This window comes from Hydra viridissima, unplaced genomic scaffold (genome assembly GCF_058129835.1).
Source record: "Hydra viridissima isolate aposymbiotic clone 2 unplaced genomic scaffold, HvirCarnegie_v1 scaffold_4, whole genome shotgun sequence".
In the NCBI taxonomy this organism is placed as follows: Eukaryota; Metazoa; Cnidaria; class Hydrozoa; order Anthoathecata; family Hydridae; genus Hydra; species Hydra viridissima.
Window position 1 is genome coordinate 2446174 of NW_028324303.1, and position 27916 is coordinate 2474089.

At 29.4% G+C, this 27916-nt stretch overlaps 4 protein-coding genes across 9 annotated transcripts; 2 read left to right on the forward strand and 2 right to left on the reverse strand.

The window, feature by feature from the left end:
* Positions 1–5172: 5172 nt before the first annotated feature.
* On the forward strand, positions 5173–9266 carry LOC145201226 (uncharacterized). Of its 5 annotated transcripts, none has more exons than XM_090085962.1 (5): positions 5177–5460; positions 7883–8090; positions 8323–8433; positions 8560–8682; positions 8770–8835. In XM_090085962.1, the coding sequence occupies exons 2-4, from the start codon at positions 7892–7894 to the stop codon at positions 8640–8642; spliced, it is 393 nt and encodes a 130-aa protein (XP_089942088.1). In that variant the 5' UTR covers positions 5177–5460; positions 7883–7891; the 3' UTR covers positions 8643–8682; positions 8770–8835. The 5 variants fall into 5 exon arrangements, 4 of the variants coding, with proteins under 4 accessions (XP_089942086.1, XP_089942088.1, XP_089942087.1 ...); XR_016452043.1 differs by adding an exon at positions 9186–9266 and having other exon boundaries at positions 5178–5460; positions 8560–8835; XM_090085961.1 differs by lacking the exon at positions 8560–8682 and having other exon boundaries at positions 5178–5460; positions 8770–9058.
* LOC145193854 (uncharacterized) lies at positions 9169–10379 on the forward strand. Of its 2 annotated transcripts, none has more exons than XM_090085963.1 (5): positions 9169–9307; positions 9490–9662; positions 9759–9823; positions 9968–10062; positions 10181–10379. In XM_090085963.1, exons 1-5 carry the CDS (start codon positions 9295–9297, stop codon positions 10279–10281), a joined length of 447 nt encoding a protein of 148 aa, XP_089942089.1. In that variant the 5' UTR covers positions 9169–9294; the 3' UTR covers positions 10282–10379. The 2 variants fall into 2 exon arrangements, with proteins under 2 accessions (XP_089942089.1, XP_089942090.1); XM_090085964.1 differs by having other exon boundaries at positions 9300–9345.
* Positions 10380–16847: 6468 nt separating this feature from the next.
* Positions 16848–17904, reverse strand: LOC149889404 (uncharacterized). The gene is made up of 3 exons (XM_090085453.1): positions 17508–17904; positions 17278–17373; positions 16848–17137 (listed from the first exon to the last, which is right to left on the reverse strand). The coding sequence occupies exons 1-3, from the start codon at positions 17752–17754 to the stop codon at positions 17019–17021; spliced, it is 462 nt and encodes a 153-aa protein (XP_089941579.1). The 5' UTR covers positions 17755–17904; the 3' UTR covers positions 16848–17018.
* Positions 17905–19618: 1714 nt separating this feature from the next.
* Positions 19619–21163, reverse strand: LOC149889405 (uncharacterized). Its single transcript, XM_090085562.1, has 3 exons — positions 20557–21163; positions 20051–20170; positions 19619–19912 (listed from the first exon to the last, which is right to left on the reverse strand). Exons 1-3 carry the CDS (start codon positions 20834–20836, stop codon positions 19851–19853), a joined length of 462 nt encoding a protein of 153 aa, XP_089941688.1. The 5' UTR covers positions 20837–21163; the 3' UTR covers positions 19619–19850.
* Between the last annotated feature and the right edge of the window lie 6753 nt (positions 21164–27916).

Genomic DNA, 27916 nt, shown 5'->3' on the forward strand with positions numbered 1-27916 from the left:
CCAATTTGGTAAATAGGTTATTTGTTAATAGAATAAAAAAAATTAGGTTTTGACTCATTACCGTTTACTCAGAAATTTCCTTAAAAGGTAGGTGATACAAATTAAGAAGTTTCACAAAAGTTTAAACAATTTTATTTAGGATCAATTATTTGCTAATTAATTGATAAATCCGCTGCGAAATTTTTTCTCGCAGCGAATTTATCAATTAATTAGCAAATAATTGAGTAGTTTTTCAATCAAAAAATTCATCACAACATCATCAGGCAGCTTTTAATTCATTAAAAATCAACTTAAAATATTGTGAATTTCAAATTAATTTCAATTGCGTGCAAATGGGTCGAAAATCAGTTTCTAGTAGAGACCACCGATTCGTTACTGTTTATCGGTTTGCGGATTGTGCACCGAATTAACTATGCTAAACGGTTCAAATTACTTACGGATTGATTTGATCCGAAAATAATTTATCGGAAAAAAATTCGTTAAAATTTTTTCGGATTTTTTTTTCGGATTGCAATCCGATTCGATACTTTCGGATCGGATTGCAATTCGAAAAACTTTTTTCGAATTGGATTCCGAACCGAAATTATTTTTACGGTTTTATACGGATTCAGAATAAAAAATGCTTTTGAAATAAGATTCATTTTTATTTATTTATTATATTCAAATATACAATGAAACGAAATGAGTTCCTTGTTAAGAAATAAAATAAGTCAAAATCACACTGAAAGTTAATCATTTTCCAAATTCATTTCCTGGCCACACAATGTCTTGAATTTTACTGAGTTGCTTAGTGTTTTCTTTCATATATACCAACATCTCAACCTTTGAGATTGAAAGATTGGTTCTTCTAGAGCTGTATATATTCCCTGCTGTTGAGAAAACTCTTTCAGATGTTGATGATGCAGCAGGTATACAGAGGTTTTTTCTGGCCAGCCTTGACATTATTGGGTAAATATACTGGTTTTGTTTCCAGAATTCCAGTACATTTGTATTTTCTAGAACTGGTTTTGAATTCAAATACCCCTCAATTTCAGCAGAAATGGCTTTCTTGGTGCTTGTTTCACCTCCAGGATTAATGTAACCTGCACCAAACACTTTCTTCCTCAGTTGTTCAGTGAAATCAAAGTCGTCATCATCTTCATCATCCAACATTGAAAGGGAAGGAGTGCTTTGGCTGGCCAAAGTTTCTTTTCTTGACAGTTCTTCCATAGCTTTCTTTCCTGCAGTTTTGACTACTTCAAATTTTCCCCCCTCATCCACAATGCACATGCTCTTTCTGTTAGGATTTAAAAAATGAGCAATAGAGAATTCAATATTGATCAGCTCCCCTTCGAATCTTTTGTTTAGATCTTCATTGAATTAGTGAGCAAGCTCTAATGACACCTCGGTTTTTGGCTTGACACAGGCCTTATATTTTGCCTTGTTTTCCTCCGCCTTGTTGAAGAATTCTCAAATATTAGATAGCTTAGGCATCTGAAAAGAAGAAAAAAGTGAAATAACATAAAAATGGAATAAATCAGATTATTTGAGTTTTTCTTTTATATTTGTCTTAATAAAAAATGATATTTTTGAGGCATGCATAAAGCTTTCAATAAAAGAACTAATTATTTAAAGGTTATTTGCCTTAATTGTTAAAATGAACGTAACAACTTTTCAAACTAGTTTTTATCTCTATTTTTATTTCTATTAATATTTAAGTAGAAGAAACATAACAATTAGAGTGCGCCAAGTTCCCGTATTTACGGGAACTACGGGAGCGGGATCCTGTTCCTGCTTTTGGTATTTAAAATACGGGAACGGGATCCTGTTCCCGTAATAAATAAAATACGGGAACAGGAAATTCCCTTTCCTGTTCCCGTACGTCATTCGATGTTACGGGGTTTTCCCGTAATTATTATATTATAATATATAATATATATATATTTATATATTATGATATAATATATATATATTATATATATATTATATATATATAATATATATATTTATATATTATATATATACATATTTATATATTTATATATTATAATATATATATTTATATATTATAATATAATATAAGAAATACGGGAAAAGCCGTATTTTTACAAGTTTCCCGCATTTTACCAAGTTTCCCGCTTTTTTACGGGATTCCCGCTATTTTATGATTTGCGCGCATATATTCCCGTTTATTTTAAGATTTTAAGATTTGTTATAAATTTGGTACTAATACTAGGAACAAACTACTATAACTATAAGGTAAATATATATAAATATTATAATAATTTAAAATTATAATTAGGTTTAAGACCTAATTATAATTTTTTTAAGTAGTTTACTATCTTCGTTTCTTTGCTAACTTTCTTCTTTTCTTTGCTAACTTTCTTCTTTTCCTTACTAACTTTCTTCTTTTCTTTACTAACTTTCTTCGTTTCTTTACTAACTTTCTTCTTTTCTTTACTAATTTCTTCGTTTCTTTACTAATTTCTTCTTTTCTTTACTAATTTCTTCTTTTCTTTACTAACTTTCTTCTTTTCTTTACTAACTTTCTTCGTTTCTTTACTAACTTTCTTCTTTTCTTTACTAGTTTCTTCGTTTCTTTACTAATTTCTTCTTTTCTTTACTAACTTTCTTCTTTTCTTTACTAACTTCTTCTTTTCTTTACTAACTTTCGTCTTTTCTTTACTAACTTTCTTCTTTTCTTTACTAACTTTCTTCGTTTCTTTACTAACTTTCGCCTTTTCTTTACTAACTTCTTCTTTTCTTTACTAACTTTCTTCTTTTCTTTACTAACTTTCTTCGTTTCTTTACTAACTTTCTTCGTTTCTTTACTAATTTCTTCTTTTCTTTACTAATTTCTTCTTTTCTTTACTAACTTCTTCTTTTCTTTACTAACTTTCGTCTTTTCTTTACTAACTTCTTCTTTTCTTTACTAACTTTCGTCTTTTCTTTACTAACTTTCTTCTTTTCTTTATTAACTTTTTTCTTTTCTTTACTAACTTCTTCTTTTCTTTACTAACTTTCGTCTTTTCTTTACTAACTTTCGTCTTTTCTTTACTAACTTTCTTCTTTTCTTTACTAACTTTCTTCTTTTCTTTACTAACTTTCTTCGTTTCTTTATTAACTTTCGTCTTTTCTTTACTAACTTTCTTCTTTTCTTTACTAACTTTCTTCGTTTCTTTACTAACTTTCGCCTTTTCTTTACTAACTTCTTCTTTTCTTTACTAACTTTCTTCTTTTCTTTACTAACTTTCTTCGTTTCTTTACTAACTTTCTTCGTTTCTTTATTAACTTTTTTCTTTTCTTTACTAACTTCTTTTCTTTACTAACTTTCGTCTTTTCTTTACTAACTTTCGTCTTTTCTTTACTAACTTTCTTCTTTTCTTTATTAACTTTTTTCTTTTCTTTACTAATTTCTTCTTTTCTTTGCTAACTTGCGTCTTTTCTTTACTAACTTTCTTCATATCTTTGGTATCTTTCTTGTTAATTACCTTATTTTCCTTTGAATATAAGTTATTAGTTAGAATTAACCTTTTTTCCTTTTTTTTTTTTAGGTACATAGCTTTTATTAAAACTCCCCTGTGTGTCTTCTATGTTGTAAAAATCTTCTATGTTGTTAAGTTAATAAATTTAAAAAATAAAAAAAAAAAATAAAAAAGAATCCAAAAAAAAACAAACACCTAAACCAAAATAAACCACAAAAAAAAAAAACAAATTGTATAACCAGGAAAAAAAAAGAAAAAAAAAAAGCAGGAAAAAAAACCAGGAAATATAAGACGTTCCAGGTGAAAAACGGGAACAGGAACGGGATTTTCCCGTTCCCGCTTTTTAAAATACGGGAACGGGAATTCCCGTTTTTTTCCAAGTCCGGGAAATGAATCCCGTTCCCGGAAATTCCCGCTTTCGTTTCCCGGAAAACGGGAATTGTCACAGCCTAATAACAATATAAATTTTATAAGACCAATCCACTAATTGAAGCAATCCGCAAAGCGAAATAATTCGCAAAGGAATTTGATCCACAAAAAAAAAAAAAAAAAAACCGCAAAAATTTAGTTTGAAATATTCTTAACTTTTAAATCAAAATAAGATAATAATGGCTTACCGTAATAAATGTAAGTAAAGAATAGTAGACTTGATCTGTTGAACGAATTGTTGTAGGTTAAGATTTCCAAATAGGACTGATTGAAAATAAAAAAGAAATCCACTATTTATAGGACGCGCATATAATAAAAATGTAATTTTTTTGAACCAAACCATTTAATGGTGACGCGAACGGAACGCGATTCGTATAATTCGCTAAGCGAATTAAAGTTAAATTGATTCGCAAAAATTTTTCCGATTAATAATCCGAACAGCAAAGTGAATCCGCAAAAAAAAAATTCGCTAGTGGTTCGTAAATTAGTTTTCGGATTGTTAATCCGAAAAATTTTTACGAACTGACTGTTTTAATCCGCAAAATAAGTCGGATTGGCTTTTTGCGGATTTTACGAATCGAATCGGCGGTGCCTATTAATATCTAATTATCTATATTCATTGCGTTATTTGACAGTTTCTGTAATATTTTATTAGGTTCAGCCAGATGCAGTTTGCACACTGGTAGATCCCAGGTACAAGTCTTTTTTTTTTATTATTGAAGGTTATAGAATTTTTTGTCCTGAGTCTCCCAAAGGTTATACTACTCTCCGTTCCACAATAGTTGTCACATTTGGATACTTTTGGTTCGAATACTGAAAATGTATGCTATTTAAGTAATTTTTTTAAAGATTTGCTAAATTTGTAGAAGAAATTTTAAACATGACGATTAAAAATGTTTTACTAGCTATACGCGTCAAATGTTTTATCAGCTATAAGCTTGTTAGAAAGCCTTGAGTAACCCTTTTCAACAAGCTATTACTTTTGAAAATCGGTCTAACACAAGCGAAGCTATAGCTATAATAGTTTGATCAAATGGGACAAGCATTGTGGAACAAAATTTATGCAAAAACTATCAAATGTGACCACTGTTGTGGAACGGAGGTAGTACTTGCTAACCCGGCAAACATAAGACGTCTTCAGACCGTCTTATTCAGGTCTTTAAATGGTCTTGTCTTCGGTTGACGTCTTCAAGATGTCTTCAAGACGTCTTTTAAAAGACTGTATGGTCGTGAAAGATTGCGCGTCTTCGTAAGACGTCTTCAAGACGTCTTTTAAAAGACTGTATCGTAGTGAAAAATCGCTCGTCTTCGTAAGACGCCTTAAAGACGTCTTTATTTTTCGAATAATTCTACCAAACAAAAAGACGTCTTTTAGTCGTCTTAAAGACGTTTTTAAAAAGACTTTCGGGGTGAATAAACTTAGTGTCTTTTAAAGATGTGAAATTTTTCATAAAAAGTTTTATCTCGACCTATATTAATTCTCTAAATCAATATTCTAGCAAAAGGTTTTATATAGGTATCATTATGGAAACTGAAAATAAAATGAAGCGTCGTCGCTTGAATAAAAGTATGTTGAATTTTATAATAGATATTAATGATATAAAGATATTAATGATAGTACATCGAATTTGAATCCTGAATTTAATGCTTCTCAGGCTGAGCCTGAAAATCCTTGTAAAGCCCTAAATAATGTTTTTAAAGAAGAAAACAATAAGTCTTTGAGTTTTTAGTTATGAGAATTTTGAATGTTGTAATGCAGCACCACTTTTGACAACAGAAACATTATCAGAAGATTTAGCAATGTGGTCTTCAAAAAGCAAAATTTCTCAAAACCAATTAAACGAGCTTTTGAGTATTCTTAAAAAACATGGTCATTCAGAGTTACCAAAAGATGCAAGAACGCTTTTAAAACCCTCTAAAGTTGTTACAGTAGATAGGAATTGTGGTGGAACTTATGCTTACTTTACTATTGCTGATGGCATAAATAATTTTTTGAATTTGAAAAATGATTCTCAATGTACTGGGTTATCTATTACTATTAATGTCGATGGGCTACCTTTTTTCAAATCTTCTAATCTTCAATTATGGCCAATACTTGGTCTTATAGAGAACTATATTTTTATCATTGCACTTTTTTGTGGTGATGTTAAACCAGACTGCTTGGATGGTTTTCTTAATGATTTTTTCAAAGAATCTTTATTGTTAAGTGGTGAAGGTTTATACTATAATGATAAAAAAATTGATGTTACACTTAAAGCATTCATATGTGATGCACCTTCTCGCTCCTTTCTTAAATGTATACAAAGTCATACAGGATATTACTCCTGTGAACGATGCCAAGTTAAAGGATTTTATGAAGAGCATAGAGTTGTTTATATTGATAACAACCCATCAACTCCAAGATTAGCTGAAGAGTTTAATTCCTTTTTGTACACTGATCATCAGAAATCTCTTACTCCTTTAGCTCAACTTAAAATATCTTGTGTTTCTGATTTTATTTTGGATTACATGCACATGGTTTGTCTTGGTGTAATAAGACGTATACTTACTTTTTTAAAGTCTGGTCCAAAGCATTGTAGACTTTCAAATGGCCAATTTAAAAAAATATCTGATAATCTATTAAGCTTACGTGGTATGATGCTATCTGAATTTGCTCGACAACCATGTTCCCTTTTAGAGTTAGATCAGTGGAAAGCAACAGAGTTCAGACAATTTATCTTATACACTGGTCCCTTAGTTTTAAAGGGTGTTGTTAGCAAAGAAATTTATAATCATTTTCTAACATTGCATGTTGCAATGGTAATTCTCTTAAATGAAGACAGTGAATTTAGGAAACATTATCTTGCTTTTGCTAGAGAACTCATTAATTATTTTGTTATCAACTCAAAACATTTATATACAAATCCATTCTGTGTTTACAATGTTCACTGTTTACTTCATATTTGTGATGATTTTGTTAAATTTGATTGTTCACTAAACGACATATCTTGTTTTCCCTTTGAAAATTATATGCAGACATTAAAGAAAGCAGTAAAAAACTCAAAGAGTCCTGTTGTTCAAATAGCCAAGCAATATCAAAGTATACAATCTATGTTAAATAAAAAATCTCTAAAACTAAAAGTTTCAGTGAAGCTGAATAATTCATGTTTTTACATAGGAGAAAATCAATTTTGTTTTGTTGATGAGAAATTATCATCTGGATTTTTTAAGTGTAGAATATTTAGACTTGATTTACAAAATGATTTATATACACAACCTATTCAGTCTAAAACCTTTCAAATTTTCTTCATACCAAGTATTGATGAAATTGGAGTTAAGTTTGTTGAGTTAAAAATGGAAAGTCTTTGCAGAAAGGTTGTTGTTCTACCTTGGAAGGGAGGTCTTGCATGCTTTCCTTTATTGCATGAAATAGAACATTAATTGAAAGGTTTTTAAATTCAAATTTCTTTAGATTAAATGTTTTATATTTATTATGTTTTATTAATTTGCATCTTGTATCCAAAGTTAGATATATATATATATATATATATATATATATATATATATATATATATATATATATATATATATATATATATATATATATATATATATATATATGTATTATAACATTGTTTCATTTCTTTATTATTTAGGAAATTTATTAAAACTACCTTTTTTTAATAGTTTTAGTGATGAAGTAAAATATCTTAAAAATATAAAATATTAAACAGATTTATTTAAACTGTCCACACAGTTATTTTAACGCTGTTTTTAATTCCTTTTTTTGTTTTATTTGTCTGTTTTTTCAGACATATTAGTGCTCTTCCTTATCATTATCACCATAATTGTTAACCTAATGATTTTTTTTGTTCCTTTTCATTCCTTTATAAGTTTTTTAAATTAAAAGACAGTTGTCTTTTGTTATTGCTACTTATTTCTGTTATTCCAACTTAATATAAGGCTTTTGTTGATATTTTAAATTTTTTATTATTTTTTTCATGATTTAGTTTTACACCATGATTTGGGCAAGAGCTATTTGGATAGAGAACTTTGAGGAAATAGAAGATGTTGTTCCTAGAAGGTGGATAGATACTGATAAAAAAAAAATATTACTCTGGCCTGCAGGTGTATCTTATCATAGAGCTGTTAAAAATGAATTGGATGGGGATGAGACATGGGACAAATATAAACCTGTTAAAATCAAATTCGAGAGTGGTATGAATATATATATATATATATATATATATATATATATATATATATATATATATATATATATATATATATATATATATATATATATATATATATATATATATATATATATATATATATATATTATAGCTCTTATAAATCCAATATAAACATCAAATATTTTGCCACCATGTATGTGCTGGCAAAATATCTGATTTTTATATTGGATTTATAAAAGTTTTGATTCTTTTAGATAATATGGAAGAACTAAAAGAATATTGTTACACCACAGCAACAGAGGAAGAAGATGAAATAGATATTTGTGTTTTCAAAGATACCTTTAAAGTGAAAAGTAATGTAAATGGTATAATTACATTTAGTTATATTTATGTTAATTATTTATTTTTATTTGTTTAATGTCAAATCTATGTTGTAAATTAATGTTTGTATAAATACTAAAAGAAAAATAAATAAAACTATTATGTTTTAGAGTTACTTGACTTTTCTTTGCCTCCGCCAGTTTTTAAATCTGTGTTGAAAAAACCATTAAAAAGATCTTTTGACTCTAATTAGTCATCTGGATCTACTTTCAAACAATCTAATCTGTGTTCTGGTACACTTTGTCTCTTAATTTTCAATTTTTTCAAAATTAGAATTTATATATTTTTAATTTACACTATTACTGAATTCTTATTTTTAGCTGACACTTTTTTACCTCTACATTCAACTACAGAGGAACAATCACCTTCATATTTTGGTGCACTATGTATGTATTACTTTTGAATTTTCTGCTATATTTTTTGTTCATTAAAGTTGGAATATTCTTTTATTGTTAACTTTATCTTTGCCTCACTTATTTTTACCTTCACAATCAACTGAAATGGAACAATCAAATTTTTTTTTATATATTTTTTTTTTTTATAGGCTCTAAACTAAAAAATTGTATGTTCCCCCTCCTCTTACCCATCAACTTTTGTGATCTCGAGGAGCTAAAGCCTAAAATAAGAAAAAAATGTATTAATAATAACAAAGTACCAAAAATTTTTAAAAAAATTTGTTGCAGATTAAAAAAGTAACTTTTTATTATTTATATGTATAATTTTTTTTTTGCTTTAGTTATACCTCATACATCAGAACCAAACAAAAAGCTTCAGAGAACAGACATACAAGAAAAAACCATGATTGAAGCGCTTGGACCTGAGAAGTTACTTAAAATAAGTTTCCTATGGAAGTTGGAAGTAAGCTCTTTAACATTTACTTGATTTTTTTATTTGGAGTAAGTAAAATGTGGAGAGTATTTGTACTCACATTTGGATTTGTTTTAGGTATAAGAATAATACTTGTAAACAATTTTGAAAATGTATTAATAAATGTTTTGCATTCTGTATATTTCTTTTTTCATTTTCTTCATATAATTTAGAATACCAACACATGATGTTCAAGATGGTTTCAAAGGTTCTTGAAAACCAGGAGCTTATTTTAGCTATAAACAAACAACCCAATAGTAATTTTGCAATCAAGAAATTAGACACTATTGCAGAGTATGAGGATTTTATCAAAAGTTTAGAGGATGATTGTGTTCGACTTGATTTGGTAAATCTTTATCCATATGTAAAACTTTATATTCCATATAAATTAAAAGTGAAAATAGTTATTTTTTTATAATTATTTTGCCAAACTTTTATTTAGGTTAAACAGCTCAGTTTTTTAGGTGCAGAAGATTTTAAACAACTGACAAGATTGGTCATGAATAGGTTTTTTTATTACATTTTGCATAGCAATCATTTTTCGTGTTTGTGGTAAATATATTTTTTATGTATAGTAATTATGGAAATCAATAATTATAAATTGTTTAATATTTTTCATAAATTTTATCATTTATTCAATATGTTTTTTAGATTATTTACAAATAACCTGTTGACACAGTTCAACTTAAAAGGTTCTGGTGGAAAGGTTGGTTTATTATCAACTAAACTGTATGACTTAATAGAAGGTAATCTAAAATAGGTTTAAATTATTCAACTTTTAATTTAGTTAAAAATCTATGTTAAGTTAAATTTATTTCCAATATATTTGATAAATATATCCTACATGATTAATTTGATTTTTAGAAGTTATAAAAAGAAGATTTGAAAAGGTTTCAAATGCTGAAATTAAACAGCAAGTTGGACGGTATTGTAAAAATGCTCCTTCACGGCAAAAAACAAAATAAAAAAATATTCTTTTTTATTGTTATATATTGTATATATTATTATATGTTGTATAAATTGTTAAATAGAAAGATACTTGGTAACAATCCAACTAACTGTATTATATGTGCCTTTTTAAATTATTTGCGTTGTTTTTTTTTTTTTAAATAATTTTCTTTTTCTTCTTTAATAATGTTTCTAAAAAACAAAGTAAGAACTTGAACTTGCTTAATAGTGTTTTTAATGTTGTTAAAACCCATTATTATCGGTAGTAGCAACCTAAATATACCATTAATACAACACAGTTTTCTTAAAATATGAATAAAGAAATCTTTAGGTCGTCTTCAGTAAGACGTCTTTAAACAGTCTTGAGTAAGACGTCTTTTCGACGGACAACTAAGACCTTTTTAAGACATCTTTAAGACGTCTTTTTCGATCTTGAAAAGACGTCTTTAAGACGACTAAAAGACGCCTTTTTGTTTGCTGGGAAGTAGTTAAAATGTCATCTAGTTGAAATGTCGCCACTAATTGTAGTGAATGGAAATTTTCGGCTTTGGTATAAGTTTCGGTCGAAACCGAATTTAAAAAAAGAATTTAAAAGAAATAGAACTTTATAAACAACCCATCGGCTTGATTACTAAGTCCTACGAAAAATGAAATTGGAAGAATAAGTAAAAGTATACACAGTAAAAAAATGGCTTTTTTAAATAGCTCAAAAAGGTTTTTTACTTGTCCCGAGGGTGGAAACCTTGAAGGGTTTTCTAGTAAGCGCTTTTTTTAAAAAACTTTAATCCGTTTTCTAATAGAACCCTTTCAAAAAACCTTTTTTTACACACCAAAAGGTTTTCCAGTGGAAGAAAACCTTATGCGAGTGTAAAAAACCTTTTGCGAAACCTTTTTTTTTTACAGTGTACCATCAAAAATATATTCTGGTATTAAACATAAACTTGCTCTCAAACAATGGACATGCACTCAAAATAATATTGATTGGAATTACTGAAGAATTACTGAAAAACACCATTGTAAGTTTCTTATTTTTAGCATCAGTGATTTCTACCCATCAATTAATGAAAAACTTCAAAACGGTGCAATTAGCTTCGCTGAGCAACACATAACAATTAATAATGAGCAAAAAATTATTATTATATTGTTTATTATAAAAAATTAAATATTATATTGCGTTTATTGTAAAAAATATTGTTTAATATCGTAATGTATTGATTCGTATCGTCATTTATTGCATTTACAATATGAGTTGCGATGTTTATCGTAACTTAACGAAAAATGTCGTTAGCTTTTAATAAATAATGAAATTTAATCATAAGTACTATACTTTTTTGGATTCGATATTATTGTTACATATCGAAACAAACGATACGCAAACCCGATATTGTATCATAACAAAAAGTTTTGATACGCAGAAACTTAGTTTCCGGTACTCCTTAAATTTGGCATCGTTGTGTGACCATGCATTCAATAAAAACTTTTGAACTTTGCAGTCTATTGACTATGCTCAACTGGATTAAAAACACTTCAGAAAAATATTAACTTGATGTATAATATATATCTTCAGAAAAAAAGCAGGTTACACTCTGAAAAAAACTTAAAGAAGTTAATAACGAAATGCATGAAAATGTATAATAGAACTTTTAGGCATTAGATAAGTCAACTTTTGATCATGTAGAGACATTTTGTCTAAATCTTTTATTACTCTTTACAGAAACACTCTAAAAAATTTTGTTGGGGAAAGTTGTACCAAATGAACCTTTTCAATAATAAGAACTTAGATAAAAGTTAGATGTATTTTTGTTATTGCTAATAATTCATCTTTACACAATCTCCCATCAGTATTTTTGTATTAAGTTTATTCGAAGCAAGGCAGCAGTGGATGGCAGCAGTAGCCATGTATGTTTTCTGTCGTTAAAAGACAAATGTAATTTTTTAGCATTTTTAAGTTTTTATCTTACAAAATATTTTCTAAGAGAAGTTAACTCAGATTATCAATAATAATGCAGAAAAACACTTTTTCTTTCGAAAAATAGTAGAACAAAATTTATCTGAGGTACAGATTGCTGTGGCTCTCATGTGGATTTTAATAATTGCACTGAATAAACCACTATTGATTTTACTGAGTGGACTGGTCCATTATTCGACAAGCATTTATCACGGTTTTAGTTTGTTACTTGCTGAAACAAAATAGTTGAGTTATTATTATATAAACGGGTTTTGAAAGTGTGACTAACAAATTATACCAAAAAAAACTAATCATATACCTAAGTATGGAAAGGCAGGTAATTTTAGGATACAAGTTCAGGTAATAAGTTTTATTTTAACATATTCCCTATTTAAAATATCATATTTCATATAAAGTGAAATATTAATTAAACTTATTAAATTTTTTGTAGTAGTTAAATTATTTACCAGTGCACTTAGTAGCTTTAAAGGTCGTTTCATGGCAACCTAACAGTTAAGCATAGAAAAATTACTTTATTTTTTTTGCTTGAATAAACTCTGCGGTGGTGAAAATGAAAAACAAATCTAAATGTTATGAAAAGTAAAAGAAAACTAAATTCAAATTATAAAAAAATTCGATACGTATTTACATATCGATATGTATTTAAAAATTCGATTTGTATTTACATATAAAGAACAAAAAGATAATATGAAAGAAAAATTAAAGTAATAATCATTATTAACTTGTTTTTTTTTTTGTTTGTTTGTTTTTTTGTTGTTTTTTTTCATTAATACTATATATTATACATATAGCAATTAATACACATATTACACATATAACAATTAATACACATATTATACAATAACTGAGAATTAATAATCGAGCTTAGCTAAAGTACGAGATAGCGATGTTTATTCACAAAACGTTGAAAACCCTGGATGCGTGTCAAGCGTGGACTTCGACAACAGTTTCATGCACATGAAGACTTGTTTATACATAGGCGCTGGAACATAGGGTGCAGGATGGGCAACTGCCCACCCAACATTTTTGCACCAGGGGCAGAGGATATCTTCTGCCCCCCCCCCCCCTCTCAAAAATGTCGCTATCCACGATTCAAAATAGTGATAATTTTATGCACTCCGAAGAAAAAAACTTTTGTATTCAAAAGAATGCTAAAGTTCTTTTTTTTTTAAAGAAGTTTTGCATTCGATAAGAAAGTATTTTTGCATATCGATATTTGTATTTAAGTTCCTGATGTTGATGTGTATTACCGTGAACTATGTTAGTTAGAAGTTCAGCTTTAAAAGTTTTAATAACAAAATATGTAGAGTCAAATACTTTTCTGTTATAAAAGAAAATATCGCCCTCATGTAAATCAGTCGCAAAAAAAATATTTTCAGTTTTGAAAACGTCAAAACGCAACTTTTGAAAGTCTTTTGTTTCTAAGTCATTATCCATGACAAAAAGAGAACTAAATTAAGAATTTTTCAATGGAATTCGATAAGTAAAAAAATTTCATTGTACAGAGTATAGAGAACGGACTCCATGAAAATGAAATAAAATTTAAAAAAGCAAAATTTGTTTTAATGTTTAATCGCACAATTCTTTAACAAATCAATCAATGTCAGAAGCAAAAAAGCCCCGTTTAAAGACTAGAGACTATAGAATAATGTCGATGTTCCTATGTTACAGTTACAACTGCAACTGCTTCCACATTTGTTTTAGGACAAGTCACTGCCTAAAGATTTACACCAACTAGCAGCAGCTTTAAAAGACCTTGAACCAAGTACCCGCAGGTTATTTGACATGGTGGAACAGGAAGTTGTGTTGTGTTTATCTGTTCCAATATCCGTAGCTGGTTCTGAAAGGTCCTTCAGTACATTGAGACGGCTTAATAATTGGCTGCGGTCAACAATGTCACAGAGTCGCCTCACTCACCTCGCTTTAATGCACATTAACAAAGATTACCTAGACAAGGTTGACATTACAGCACTCATGGAGGAGTTTGTGGCTAAATACCGTGAACGTTCATCCGTATTTGGGCATTTTTTTGCAATAACTGTAATTGCTTTTGGTAGATTTTGTTTTGTACCAAATATTTAAATATTGTAATTTAAAAAGGATTGCAAATCTGCATTTAGCAGAGTTAATTATGCCTAAAAAATTTCAGTGGGATAACGCCCCCTACACACCCTATTCAGGGAGGGGTACCCCTCCCCAAGCCCCACCAATTTCTGCTCCCAAACTCCCCCCCCCCCCCAGTCTTTAAACACTTCCAGCGCCTATGTGTTTATATGCATCTTCACGAATTTAACAGACATCAAAAATTTAGAGTTTCCAACATTTGATAATTTAAAAGTGAATGAATTCTCATGTTTTATTATTCGAAGTCTTCATTATAAATAAAACCAGTCTTGTTGTTTGTTGTTTGTGTTTTTAATTCCTCCTTCTCAACAGTCTCATACTCACAAAAAAAAATCGTTCGCTATATATATATCCCTTAAAAATGCAACTTGCGACTCTTGTCGACAACTGATTATCATTATACAAAACGTTATAATAACAAAAATATACAACGTGACTTTTGTCAATAATTTTGCAAAACTGATTAATGACGCACATTGAAATCACAGCATGGTTGTTTTATACTTTGAAAAGTATACTTTTAGACACACAAAAAAAATCATTATTCAAGATGGCGAATATTAGGGATTTTTCGTGTTAAATATTAGGGATTTATACGATTCTTAATCAGCATAAAATCCTCCATGAGAATCAATCATAAAATTAGGGGGGTGGTGGAGAAAGTCGAATAGCGCCTGGAATGCCTGTTTTGGTCGATGTTCTAAGTTCTAGCGACAATTCCGTTGAGAATGAACTTTCTGAATCCTCGTGCCAAACCCAAAATGTACATCTGGATCTCCAATTTAATAGAGTTCAATCCTTTGAACTTACTTGTTCTTCAGGGTGTCGCCAAAAATGATCCTCTCTATTTATTTACTTTTTTTCACAGATGAAGTTTATTTTAATGGAGACCAATAGATTTGCTTCTCAATTAAGAAAAAGAAGAGTTATCAGAACATTCTAGAATGAAGCACTGGTTGCCTGTTATAGTTCATTACAATTGAACTATACATTGCAATTTTTTTATACGAAGGAGTACAATGGAAGCCCATGTATGAAATGTACTACACTAAAAACCCATTATTTGTAAGTCCTGGCATCAAGTGGTTATTATTGTATAATAAGTTCAAGCTGGTAGACAAGTTTGTTCATTTTGTTGATTCAAATATGCTTTAAAAAAATGTCCTGTTTTATTCAAAAAATATATTTCCATTGACAACTCACTTTTGTTTTGTAAAGATCGACTTTCTTGGAAACAATATATATTCACTGTAAAAGCCCCAGATTTGGGATAAAAACATTTTTATCATGCAAGTAAGAATCAGGTTGTATTTGGAAATATATCTTATATATAGGATCTGTATTGTATTAAAGGCTTAGTTTAAAATTTTACTCTGTGGCAACAAAAGTTGTTATGTTTCATGGATAGGTTTCTTAATATGGGTTACAAATGGTATATTGATATCTGGTATTCTTCCTATTCATCTGTCTTCTTCCCATGAACTTTAGGAACAACCTGCAAAGACCATAAAGGTTTGTCATATGCTACACAAACAAAGTTTAAAAAAATGAATGTATGGTTTTTTTATGAAGAAAGAAAAAATATAATAGTATCACATTTGAAGGATTAAAAAGATATATATAGGGTGTCAACTTGAATTATGATTGGACTAAAAATTTTGCTTAGAGTTGGAAAAAAAACAAATGCAAATTCCTTTACTTATTGATAGCAATAACAAAAATATTCGAACCGTTGATAATGATGACACTGTACAAAGTGAAAAGAAAAAGGGTAAAAAAGTGGTGTAAGAAAATATTTGCTCATTAAATCAATCAAGTAGCCTTCAATGCTCATACAATTTGTAAAAAAAAATGGTTCATAACTTTTCAGTTTTGAATTTTAGAATACTGCGATATCTTCATTCATACAACAATACTGTCAACAGCCAACAAAAATTGACTCTATATTGGTGGCAAACAATCCTTTACACTTGATAGACCAACATTTTCTAGCATATGTCGCAGAATCAGACAAATAAAAGCTAATATGGTCTGTGGTGTAATACAAGCACTACATACGAAAAAATTCAAGGCATGAATGTGTAGATTGTGATAGCAGGACTTAGTGCGACTTCATGGTTTGCAAATTATCACACAAAGAGAAATTATAAATTAATTATCTTTTAAATTTTTTATATATGGATGTATAAATGTATATATATATAGAAGAGTATGGAATTGTACATATTATATACATATACAATACATATAATTATATATATATATATATATATATATATATATATATATATATATATATATATATATATATATATATAATTATATGTACTGTATATGTATATAATATGTACAATTCCATACTCTTGTACATGAATAATAATATTTTGTTGTGTTAAATATAGTAAAAACTGTATTTTACTTTTTCTTAGTTATGTAGCGAAAAAAACAGAGTTTTCAAAAAAACGACTTTTAGAGACCACTTTTTAAAAAAATTTGACTTAAAGTAGCTGTTATTTAAAATATGGAAAAGCTTAAGACATTTTAAAATTAGAATGAATTTTTGTTTCATGAAAACTTTGTAACTTGTTACTACTTTATCAATATAATAAAACTTTTATAAATTAAAACTTGATTTAGCTAAAAACGAATATTTTTGTTCTTTTAAGAGCTAGAGATATCTGGTGGTACTTCATTTTGAGCCTTCAAATCCGCAGTGATATTTGATGTGGCAGGCAGTGTTTCTTTTAAAGCCTCGGAATCTGTAGTGATGTTTGTTGTACCTGATGTTGACAATAAAATATATATACTCACATAGGTTTAAACACTTTATTTGCGCACAGTCCATTTACAAATATTTTAAAGCAAAAATGCAAAATAAATTATTTTAAAAAAAGTAAAAATTATTTTAAAAAAGTTTTACCGTTTCGTCTATATCGCCTTAGAAGCAAAGCAAAAATCATCATAACAAAAATTAAAAGGAAGCTGCACACGCCTATTACGACCTCTATTTGCCATTCTAAAAGGTTAAAAACATTGTGTATGTGAAGAGATAAAGTTAGAAGTTTCAATAAAAGTCATATGTATAAGTACAATGTTGTATGTGTCAAGTAAAATGATTAATTCTAAAAGTAATAACTACATATTGCTTACGGAAAGGTTTAACATCTACTGGTTGTGTTGCTATTGGTGGTTTGTTGCAGCAACATTCTTCACAGCCAGCAAATTTAGGTACATCGCTAGTGCCACAATCGCAAGATAACGCACATGTTAACTTTCCAGTAAAAACCACTATAAACGCTTTTTCGCTGGACAAACACCTAACAGCATTATTTGAGGAACTGACTTGCATAAATAAGCATATCATTAAAACACCTACAAACATCATATTGAAATCCATTTTTTACAACAAGATAAGTTAAATATCATTCTAAACTTTAATGATATATTTCAACCTCGGTTATTTCCCTTTATGAAATTTAATCTACGTTATTTCGAAATTCGATACCATTGAAACGTAGGTTATTTCCCCATTCGATGAACTTAAACATTTGTAATACTCTGCTCTCGATTAAACGTTTTAGTTATAATATTTTAAAGTGTTCTCATCTTGGGCAGTTATGACGTTTTAAAATGTTCTAATTATGGGCAGTTATGACGTTTTAAAATGTTCTCATCTTAGACGATTACAGTGGCTTTGGATTCTGCCAAGATATAAAATTATGTTCGAAAATGATTACTTTTACAAAGTTTGGAAACATTTTATTCTCAGATATTATTTGATGTTAGGGCTCATCAAACGGCCAAGTATGATAATGTTCTAAATGCATTTTAGGGGGGGTATTTATTTTTACATAAAGATTGAAACATTATCACTTCAAAAAAAGTTGTACTAACGGTCAATGCCTCTGTTATCCATGGCGAGAAAATAAAACACGTATTCAATGTTAACAAATTTTCATGGTAGGAACCTAATAATCTTCGACATTGATTTACTGAAAACTACTCATGGATCACTTAAAACCTTTTTAAACCAACGAAACGTTTTATTTAACTCATACGAACGTTCTTTGGTTATCCAGGTCATACGAGTTTTCAGTTCTTTGAATTAGTAAACTAAATATAATTACCTAGATTTTATATCTCACTCATATATATGTATTTTGTTGTTTTATATTAAATTTAATTTACAAAAATGAGTTGTCGTGGTTAAACAGTTTTTGAAAATGTCGCTCGTCAGTGAATGTGTTAATCAACTCTTAAGCTTTAACAACATAACCGGGTTTGACAACATAACCCCGGGTTTAAAGAATATTGAAAGTTGATCGGTAAACAAATGTTAAGGTTTTTACAACATGTTTATGTTTAAAAAACGCTGAGGTTTGATTGGTTAATAAAACATTAAGGTTTTTATCCACAAAATCATGTTTAGATAACGTTGAGATTTAGCGGTACTTTTAAAAAAATGCCTTTTTTCTTTCAAAATTCAAATTTCATCTACGAAATTTACAAAAGTCTTTGCAATCAAAAACGTTTACAAAAGTCTTTGCAATATTTTTACAAGAAAAAATTTTACAACTAATACCCCATTCACACTAACAAAACCGAGTTTTAATAACACTCGCTTTTAAAACGGTGTTTTATTTAAATCTGCTTTTTTAAACTCATTTATTTTAAACAAGGTTTTAAAAAGAAAGTGCGAACGGAAAAAATGCGTCACTAGTTTAAATAACCACGATTAAAACAAGTTTTATTTTTGGTGCGAATTGGGGTATAAGTCTAATCATTAATTTCTCAAAAATGTCTTTTCTCAAGATAAAAAAAAAAATTTTATTAAGATTTGACTGATTGAAACTTCACTTATTTGTAAGAAACTCAAGAATTTCTTCACACAAGAAGCTTGGGGCCCAAGTTTTAAAAAATGAAATTAATATCATTGCAGATATGCTATTATTTCAAAGAAATGCTCCCAGAAATTAGAAGCTGAAAATTTGAAAAATTCTCTGAAAGTAGGTTCAAATAACAAAGAATAAAGCAACTCAAGGGAATTGATATTAAGCATGTTTGGTCATCTTTGATCTCTTTCAGATATTTTGTTAAATCATCAGTTTTTCGTTTTAACAACTTGCTTACTTGTCCATTTTCTTTTGTATGAACATTACCAAGAAAAATGTTTTTGTACTGGTAACTATTTATTATTAAGACTTGTTTCTTACTGCTGTTTCAACTTAAAAAATTAAAAAAACAGTTGTAACATTCATGTTTATTCAAAATAAATGTTTAACACCTTAGCTTAGTATGCATATTTCAAAAAATACTCATGTCTATAAATAACAAATACTAATTTGTAAACAAAATTAGAACGTTTTTGTCACAATCTTTAATAACTTTGTTTAAAAATTTTAACATATTGTTCAGTTTAAAGCACAACACTTTCGTAGATTTCTCTAAAATGATGATCCAGGAATGCGATTACACGCCACTCACTAGCCATTTTCACACCTGGTTATGTTGAAGTAATCCTTGGTCACGTTCCTCTGGAACAACATTTCGACAACCTGTAAAAGCGTTGATAGGACAATTCAAATTAAAAGAAAATAAATGACTTCATAAAAAGAAGTATTTATATCATACTCACATTTCAGTAAAAGTGATTAAGAAAGTAATTGTATAACATTAATGAATAATTTCCTTACCAATAAGGCTCCATATTCCCGTTCTTAACCGAGCATTATGAAAAGTTAAAAGAACAATGAGCACAATTATAGTCACAGTTCCAATCGCTGTTGTAATAGTAAACATAAACACTTTGTTCCCTATGTGTTATAAAAGACACTACATGAGTATATACACATCATTTTGTAAATGTATGCATGCATGCATGCATGCATGTATGTATGTATGTATGTATGTATGTATGTATGTATGTATGTATGTATGTATGTATGTATGTATGTATGTATGTATGTATGTATGTATGTATGTATGTATGTATGTATGTATGTATGTATGTATGTATGTATTTATGTATGTACGTAGGTGTGTGTTTGTATGTATGTATGTATGTATGTATGTATGTATGTATGTATGTATGTATGTATGTATGTATGTATGTATGTATGCATGTATGTATGTATGTAATGTTTGTATGTATGTATATAATGTTTGTCTGTGTATAAAATGATTTTTCTATATTGTTTACTTAAACGCAGATTTTCTTCTTTTAATTCTTTTTCTAAACTTGATATTTCATTTTGAGCAGAGCAACAACAACTTTCGCACCCTTTGTATGATATAAAGTTCATTTCCACCTCGTGTGGACAAACGCAAGAGGTTGAACAGTTTAATTTTCCCGCATCGGCTATGAATGCACGTTCATTATTTAAACATATAATCGCATTTACGTAGACTTTATGATTGTACATGCTTATCATAATTAAAAATGTCAAAAAACTTCTCAAAGCGTGAAGATCCATTTCCATTGCATAAAATCCTTAGGAACACCACACTCGGCTTTTATCTTAAATATCAAAGGGTCATGTCGGTAAGGTCCCTGGTTATTTCCTAACACTTCGTTTGTGTTTAGATCATCGAAACATCAACTTCGTTGATAATCATTCTAAAGATGTGGGAGGGTAATGGCAGACTCCTCGCGTTTTATGTTTGCTTTTAAGAATTGTAAAAAACTTTTAAAAAGGTTCGCCATTTAATAAAAGTTTATGACCACATTTCATGATTTTCTTATTGATGTGTATAAACAAAACTTGAATGAAGGAATCGAGTTTTTGAGTTACAACGGTTTAGAGTTGAAAGTATAGTCACGTGTTTAAGCCCGCAAATACTGTAACATGATGCGAACAAAAAATAGCGATGCTAAAAGAAATATTGAGACTACAAACTCATTATAAACAAAACCGATATTGTTCATTTGCATTTGAGCGCGTGAGTGATATGCGTTTTTCATGCGCAAAAAGATTTTTTTTTTTAATCCGCATGGATTTTTTGATTCCGAAAATTCTTACTTTAATGTATCACATACAAATCTAATGTTATTCAAACACTCTAAAGACAATTGTGGATATTTGTAAAACGAAAACCATTCTTTAGCTGAAAAAAAAGAGAAAAGTGCAAAATATAATTGTGGTTCAATAAATAAAGGGATGGTTGAATGAGGTTGACGATGCGTAAAGATAATTTTACGAAAACATATAAACATTGAGTTGAAATTTTAACTTTGTCGTATTTAAGGGAAACGAAACTAAGAAGTTCTTCAAAACACTTTAAAATTACTTTGGCATAGATTAATGATATTATACGCTTTCTCTAAAAAATAATCTATAGTCCTCAAACACTGCAATTCGGTCATCAACCAATTCTTTCCTTTATTGATCCCTTTACACCGTAAGTCTGCTTTTATATTACTCAACCCATAAATATCGAGGTTTCGTCAGTATTCTGATGAAACTTCCCAATTTAGGCCTGCAAAAAGTTATTCATGCTAGAATATACAGTGGTGATCACAGAAGTAGCAAACCTAACGTTTTTTCATTAGAGTAAATAAAAATCCTTTCTTTGTTAAGGAAGGTTTTAAAAAATAAAAATAGTTTATTAGTTTCTATTTATTATTTATAAACAATAAGAAAGAAAGGTTATTTTACGCTAAATGTTACTGTAAGTATTGAAAAATTTACAAAATACAACGAAAAGTCGTGATCATAAGAATACTTCATCAAACAAAAAGTAGTTCTGTCTAAATGCCTACATCAATACATTAAAATTAACGTTAATATTTTGTTGAGTAGCTCTTAATCTTTCTTCTTTCATTACATCTTGATGGCACACTGTTAGTGTTCGACATCGTTTGACAGTAGTGGCATTCCAAGTATTTTGGATTTTCCCCAAAAACTTATTAAAGTTAGATGTTTGTTTATCTTGTAAATCTGCCCCAATATTGTTCCAAAAGTTCTCAACCAGAGTTTCAGAGTTTTCAAATTATTTTATGGATTAATTTTATTTTCCCCTAGTCAAAATTATTAAGATCTTGCAGTATTTTTTTGGATTTTTGTCAGGTGTTAAATTTTGTAATAAGTCTTTGTATCAATCCAAACTTTGATCCAAAACTTCTTTTGATCAAAACTTTGATCAGTTTTGAGTGGCGGATCAATAAATAAATTATTTCAAAATAATTTATTATTAATAATTTATGCCAGAACATAGTGCTTCACATTCTACATACAACGGTTTGTTTCCTTGGTTTTTGGCAGCTGATTCAAAGATTTCAGCTGCCAAGAAGGATTTGGAAGAAGCATGAGGAACTAAAAAACTCAAATTCAAGAAATAAACATATCAATGAGTTCATAAAAACCTTGTTTTCCGCCATTTTCATTTGTTTTGATATAATAAACCACTGTTAAAAAATGGTGGAAGACAAGGTTTTTATGGGTTCATTGACATTTGTATTTCTTCAAAAACTCCCTACACTGCAGGTGACCCCAGCAATCCCTTTATATTCTAAAAGTAAAAGTGTTAATTAACTGAAAAAAATATGTATCTCCTTGGAACTCGGTGGAAAATCTTTTTTAGCTGATACTTAAAACAAAAAAGTATGTATATATTCTATATATTTTAGAAAATTCCTCTAACATGAACAAAAAAAATCAGATTGCGACTTTTTTTTCAATATATTTGAAATATATAAAGTTAAAAGATTATCTTAAAAGTAAATGTAGACTTTAATTTAGATTAAAAGGTCTCCATTTTTACTAAATAAAAATCTCTCAATTTTTAGATTTCTTTGAAAATGATATTAAAATTTTTAACTTCTTTTAACCATAAAATATAAAATATGAGTTTTATGAAAAAACTGTTTTTACTTTTTAAATAAATGATTATTGTAATTAAATATTATTTAAAAAAGGGCTCTATATTTACAAAAAAGTTGTGAGGGGTTTATTGCCATTTTTTTGTTGTTTTTGAGTCAATCTGCGTGATTTCTGGGTGACAAAAAAAATTGGTTGGCAAAATATTTTCTTCACTGCGGAAGTGCGAGTTAGAAATCCAGTTAATACAATTGATCTGTCTTGTCACGTTGCATAATATCCGGGACAAAATTTTTAAATTTGGAGACAAAATTGTTGTCCTGATTTATAACTTTATTCTGGGACAATTTTTTCCTTTGTTTCGTTATTTTTTTCCGGGACATTTCTCGTCTCGCTACTCTTGTCCCGGTTCATTTCGAGAAAACGATTTCGAGACGCAGACCCTTAAAAATTAATGCTAGCACTGACAAGCAAAATGTTATCGCGCTAACTCAGCCGGCACACAACGTTGTATTTACGTTGTATTTATGTTAAAATTACGTTTTACGTTACTTTACGTTAATCTAACGTTGTGTAAACGTAATCTTTTTAACGTAATATTCTAACGTTGAGCTAACGTTGACACAACGTTAAAAAAACAAAGAAATATTAACGTAGTTCTGCTAACTATAAAAAAACCTACCGTAACTTTTTGCTTTTTTTTCTTCTTAAAGATGGCGTAAGAGAAGATAGGAAATATATTTGTTTAAACATAATTACTAAACTTATAAGTTTAGTTCGAAGGTAATTACCCAAGTTTAAAGGCTTGAATAAACTTTTAAAAGACAATCGAGGAATTTTGAAAAAATGTTTTTAAATAAACAGCGTACAAGTAGTAAAAACTTTGAATTGCTGATAAAAGATTTAATAAAAGGTAGTAAAATATCGATTATAAAGGTTTAATTTGATTTTTTATCGTTGTCAAAACCTGTTCTATAAATTATAGAACAGGTTTTTTTTTATGTTATAGAATGTTTTATTATGATATTGAACAATTTTTTATTCTTAAATTATTATGTTACAACTATTTCTGAATCTACTAGTTCTCAGATAAATTATAAATACTTAGCTCGATGTCATTAAATTTGTTGAAATTTTAATTTTTTGAATTTCCACAATAAAAGTTTGTATCCAATTATTTGAAATGTTCAAACAATGATGTAGTATTTGTATTTGGGTATTCATTATTACAATTTTTCTTCTTTTAATCTCATTTTAAATTTTAAAAAGTTGTGCTACTATATATTCCTTTAGTTGAATCCAAATTTATAGCTAAGTTTATATTTTTTATAATAAATGTGAGTAATATGTCTAGTATTTCACTTTAGATGCAAGGAAATTACAAACAAATATCAAATTGGTAGGAGCCTAATGCTCATCCAATTAAATCTGCTATGATGTTATTTTGAATCTAATAGTTACTCACTCTGAGCAATATTGTATAATATTTTAAAATCAAGTTAGCTGTGGAAAATCAATTTCAATAAACTGCTTGCATTGCTTATATTTTGGCAAACAACGTAAGTATGTTATTAATAAGAAACATGAAGATTATTTTTCATATATCTTCACCGAACATCTGCTAGGCATTAAGTGTTAAAAAGAAATCAAATTATAAAGTGAGTAGAATAAAATTTATTTCAAAATTTTTATTTGTAAAAAGCATAGAGAATCTTCAACAAAAGCTCAAATAAACGATCAGGTTGCAAATATTGGAAAGGTCTCTCCATTGGTATCAATAAATGCCAGCAAAAAGAGAATGCAAGCATTTGTTACCCAGTTTTATTTATTATTGTTTAGTTTCTTCTTGTATATCTATAGTATATACTATGCCTGTAATCATCTTGTATTTTCACATTTTTAGTATTTATTTGTTTATTCATTTAGTTGTCTTTTAGTTAAGATAACTTAGTAATTGAACTGAAAAAAAAAACAATTAAAATTGTTTTCCAAACTAAAGTTTAACCTTAACATTTCATTCTTGGAATACCTGTAATACCTCATTTTTATTTTTAGATTTTATTTTAAGCAAGTTTTTATTTTATCCTAAATAACCATAGCTAATAAACATTAGCAAGTGTTTTTACTATCTTTCCAAAAATTATTTTCAGCGCAATTATTACTAATAATTATTAGTATATTGTAATAATTGCACTGAAAACATTTTTTGGAAAGATAGTTGTTGTGATTTTAATATGTGTCAATAATGTGCCAATAATTAGCTTTGCTAATTATTGACAAGATTCACACGTTGCATAATTATTATTATAACGGTTTTTATTATTATAACGGTTTTTATAACGATTATTAATTGTTGACAAGAGTCACAAGTTGTATGTTTAAATGCTATATATAGCGAACAATTTTTTTGTAACGTTGTCGAGGTTGTTGAAAAGTAATAAAGATATTAGAAACGAAATAAAATGGCTCTTAAATGCGTAGAACAACAAGCTAACCGGGCGTGTCTATTATCTCCGCAATATGAAGATGGACAGCCAAAGCGATTTATTCGGCAGATGACTTCTTTCTTCGTGATAAACAACATTACTGCAGATCGACACGTAGCATATTTGCTTGCTGCTCTGCCGTCGAAAATCTACAATACCATGGAAGAATTAACAGCACCTGAACTGCCAGAGGACGTTTCGTTCGAAGAGTTGGTGGTGAAACTTGAAACGTTGGAGATAAGAAAATCATCGTTAATCTCACGGTATGAATTTGGGAAAACTTATCGTGGCAATGAAGAATCGATACAGACGTTTGCGCATCGAGTGATTCGAGCAGCTCAAGAATGCAAGTTCTTGCCTTCAAAGAGAGACGGTCGACTTCGTGATCAATTCATCATTGGGGTTAATGATGGTGCTGTTCTGCGTGCCATTCTTCGGGGAGAGGATGAGTTGAGCTTTGACGATTGCGTCAAGACTGCATCCGTAATTGTACAAACCAGATTGGATGCGGCATGTTTATCTGTGAATGAAGAGGTAAATGCAAGTTACCGAACAACTAGGACAGTAATGACAAGTCATATTCGGAGAAAGAAAGAAATGCGATGCTTCAATTGCGAATCATTTAATCACTTTTCACGTGAATGTACCTCTTTATACAAAAAATGCTCGCATAAACATGCTGCGAAGGACTGTTACAAACGTCAACAAAACCAGGAAAACTTAAAAGGGACGAGTTCGCATTAGGTATTTCTACAAGAACTCGTCCCGAAACAGTACTACCTACTATCGACTTGGTGATAAACGGAAGAAAAGCTACAGCGCTTGTAGATACTGGTTGCTCGCAGTCAATCATCACCAAGAAGCTACTGCCATCTAACTACAAAGTGATTCGTGTAGTGGATGTTGCGACAATGGGCGGAATGATTCGATGTGAGGAAGTTGTTACTAAAATACACCACCCAACGAATGGGTGCCTGCTTAATGCATTGGTGTTATGCGTGGATGAAGTAATAAACAAATACGACATGATGATGGGCATGGATCTAATAAAGTCGTGTGATGAGCTGAAAATTGGCACTGGGAAATTAAAATTCTGTAATTCTCTAATTAAGTTTTCATCGACACCCCGCGTTGCGACTGTTGAAATTGGAACAAGCAAAGCTAATTTTGATGGCAAAAAATGGATTGTTAGTTGGGAGTGGGAGAACGAACCTAAAATGAAGAACAGAACAAGTCAGTATAACATATCTAATCAACATCGTGAAGCGTTCGACAACAAAATTAACGAATGGATCAAAGAAGGCATACTTGTCAAATATGACGAAAAAAGTATGGGCAAAGCTAAAGGATTACTACCATTGATGTGCGTCATGCAAGATAACAAAAAGAAGATAAGACCGGTGCTTGATTATTGCGAACTCAACGCCTATGTAAAAGCCTCTACAAGGGATGCGGATGTTATCAACGATGCAATGAGAGATTGGAGACTCATGAGTACAAATAGCAATGATTTTGTGGTGGATCTAAAAAGAGTATACTTACAAATTCATGTGCATACACGAAATTGGCCTTACCAAACTGTCACTTACAAAAATCAACGATATGCGCTTACACGTTTGGGCTTCGGTCTGAACTTAGCACCTGTGATGATGAGTTCAATATTACGATATGTGCTCCAACAAAATTCAGCACTCGCAAAATCAACAAGAGGATACATTGATGACACCTTGGCAACCAATGGAAACGGAAGAATGCTGGTGGCACATTTGAAGAAATGGGGTCTTCACGCAAAAACACCTGAATATTTTGGCAAAAACCCAGTTCGTGCACTAGAATTGGAAGTAACAGTAAATCCGTCTACAAAGAAAATGTTTTGGAAGAGAGGTCGCGAGATTCCCATTATAAAAAATGTGCTCACCAAGAGAGAGATATTCTCATCGTGTGGTAATCTGGTTGCTAATCTACCAGTTGCTGGATGGTTGAGACTCGCATGCAGCTTTATAAAAAGATGTACTAACGAGGTTGGGATGAAACTATTACGGATTAGCACGTTAATGAAATGATAAAGGAGGTCGTGGAGAAAGTCATCAAATGCGATCCAGCCAAAGGCGTATGGAATGTCAAACCAAATGCATCCCTTAATGTATGGTGTGATGCAAGTTCGCTGGCAAAAGGAGTTGTGATAATGCAAGGTGACAAAAAAATAGAAGATGCGACATGGCTCCGATCAAAGTCTGATGCAATGCATATCAACGTA

What these genes read in the sequence shown, in the direction of transcription:
- LOC145201226 (XM_090085960.1), top strand. Translation starts at nt 5,694, where the DNA reads ATGTGGTCTTCAAAAAGCAAAATTTCTCAAAACCAATTAAACGAGCTT.
- LOC145193854 (XM_090085963.1), top strand. An exon ending in ATTGTGTTCGACTTGATTTG is followed by an intron (nt 9,663 to 9,758) that starts GTAAATCTTTAT and finishes ACTTTTATTTAG; the next exon opens with GTTAAACAGCTCAGTTTTTT. An exon ending in ACAAGATTGGTCATGAATAG is followed by an intron (nt 9,824 to 9,967) that starts GTTTTTTTATTA and finishes TATGTTTTTTAG; the next exon opens with ATTATTTACAAATAACCTGT.
- LOC149889404 (XM_090085453.1), bottom strand. Translation starts at nt 17,754, where the DNA reads ATGGATTTCAATATGATGTTTGTAGGTGTTTTAATGATATGCTTATTT. An exon ending in AGTAGATGTTAAACCTTTCC is followed by an intron (nt 17,374 to 17,507) that starts GTAAGCAATATG and finishes TTAACCTTTTAG; the next exon opens with AATGGCAAATAGAGGTCGTA. An exon ending in AAGGCGATATAGACGAAACG is followed by an intron (nt 17,138 to 17,277) that starts GTAAAACTTTTT and finishes TGTCAACATCAG; the next exon opens with GTACAACAAACATCACTACA.
- LOC149889405 (XM_090085562.1), bottom strand. Translation starts at nt 20,836, where the DNA reads ATGGAAATGGATCTTCACGCTTTGAGAAGTTTTTTGACATTTTTAATT. An exon ending in AGAAGAAAATCTGCGTTTAA is followed by an intron (nt 20,171 to 20,556) that starts GTAAACAATATA and finishes TATAACACATAG; the next exon opens with GGAACAAAGTGTTTATGTTT. An exon ending in GGGAATATGGAGCCTTATTG is followed by an intron (nt 19,913 to 20,050) that starts GTAAGGAAATTA and finishes ACGCTTTTACAG; the next exon opens with GTTGTCGAAATGTTGTTCCA.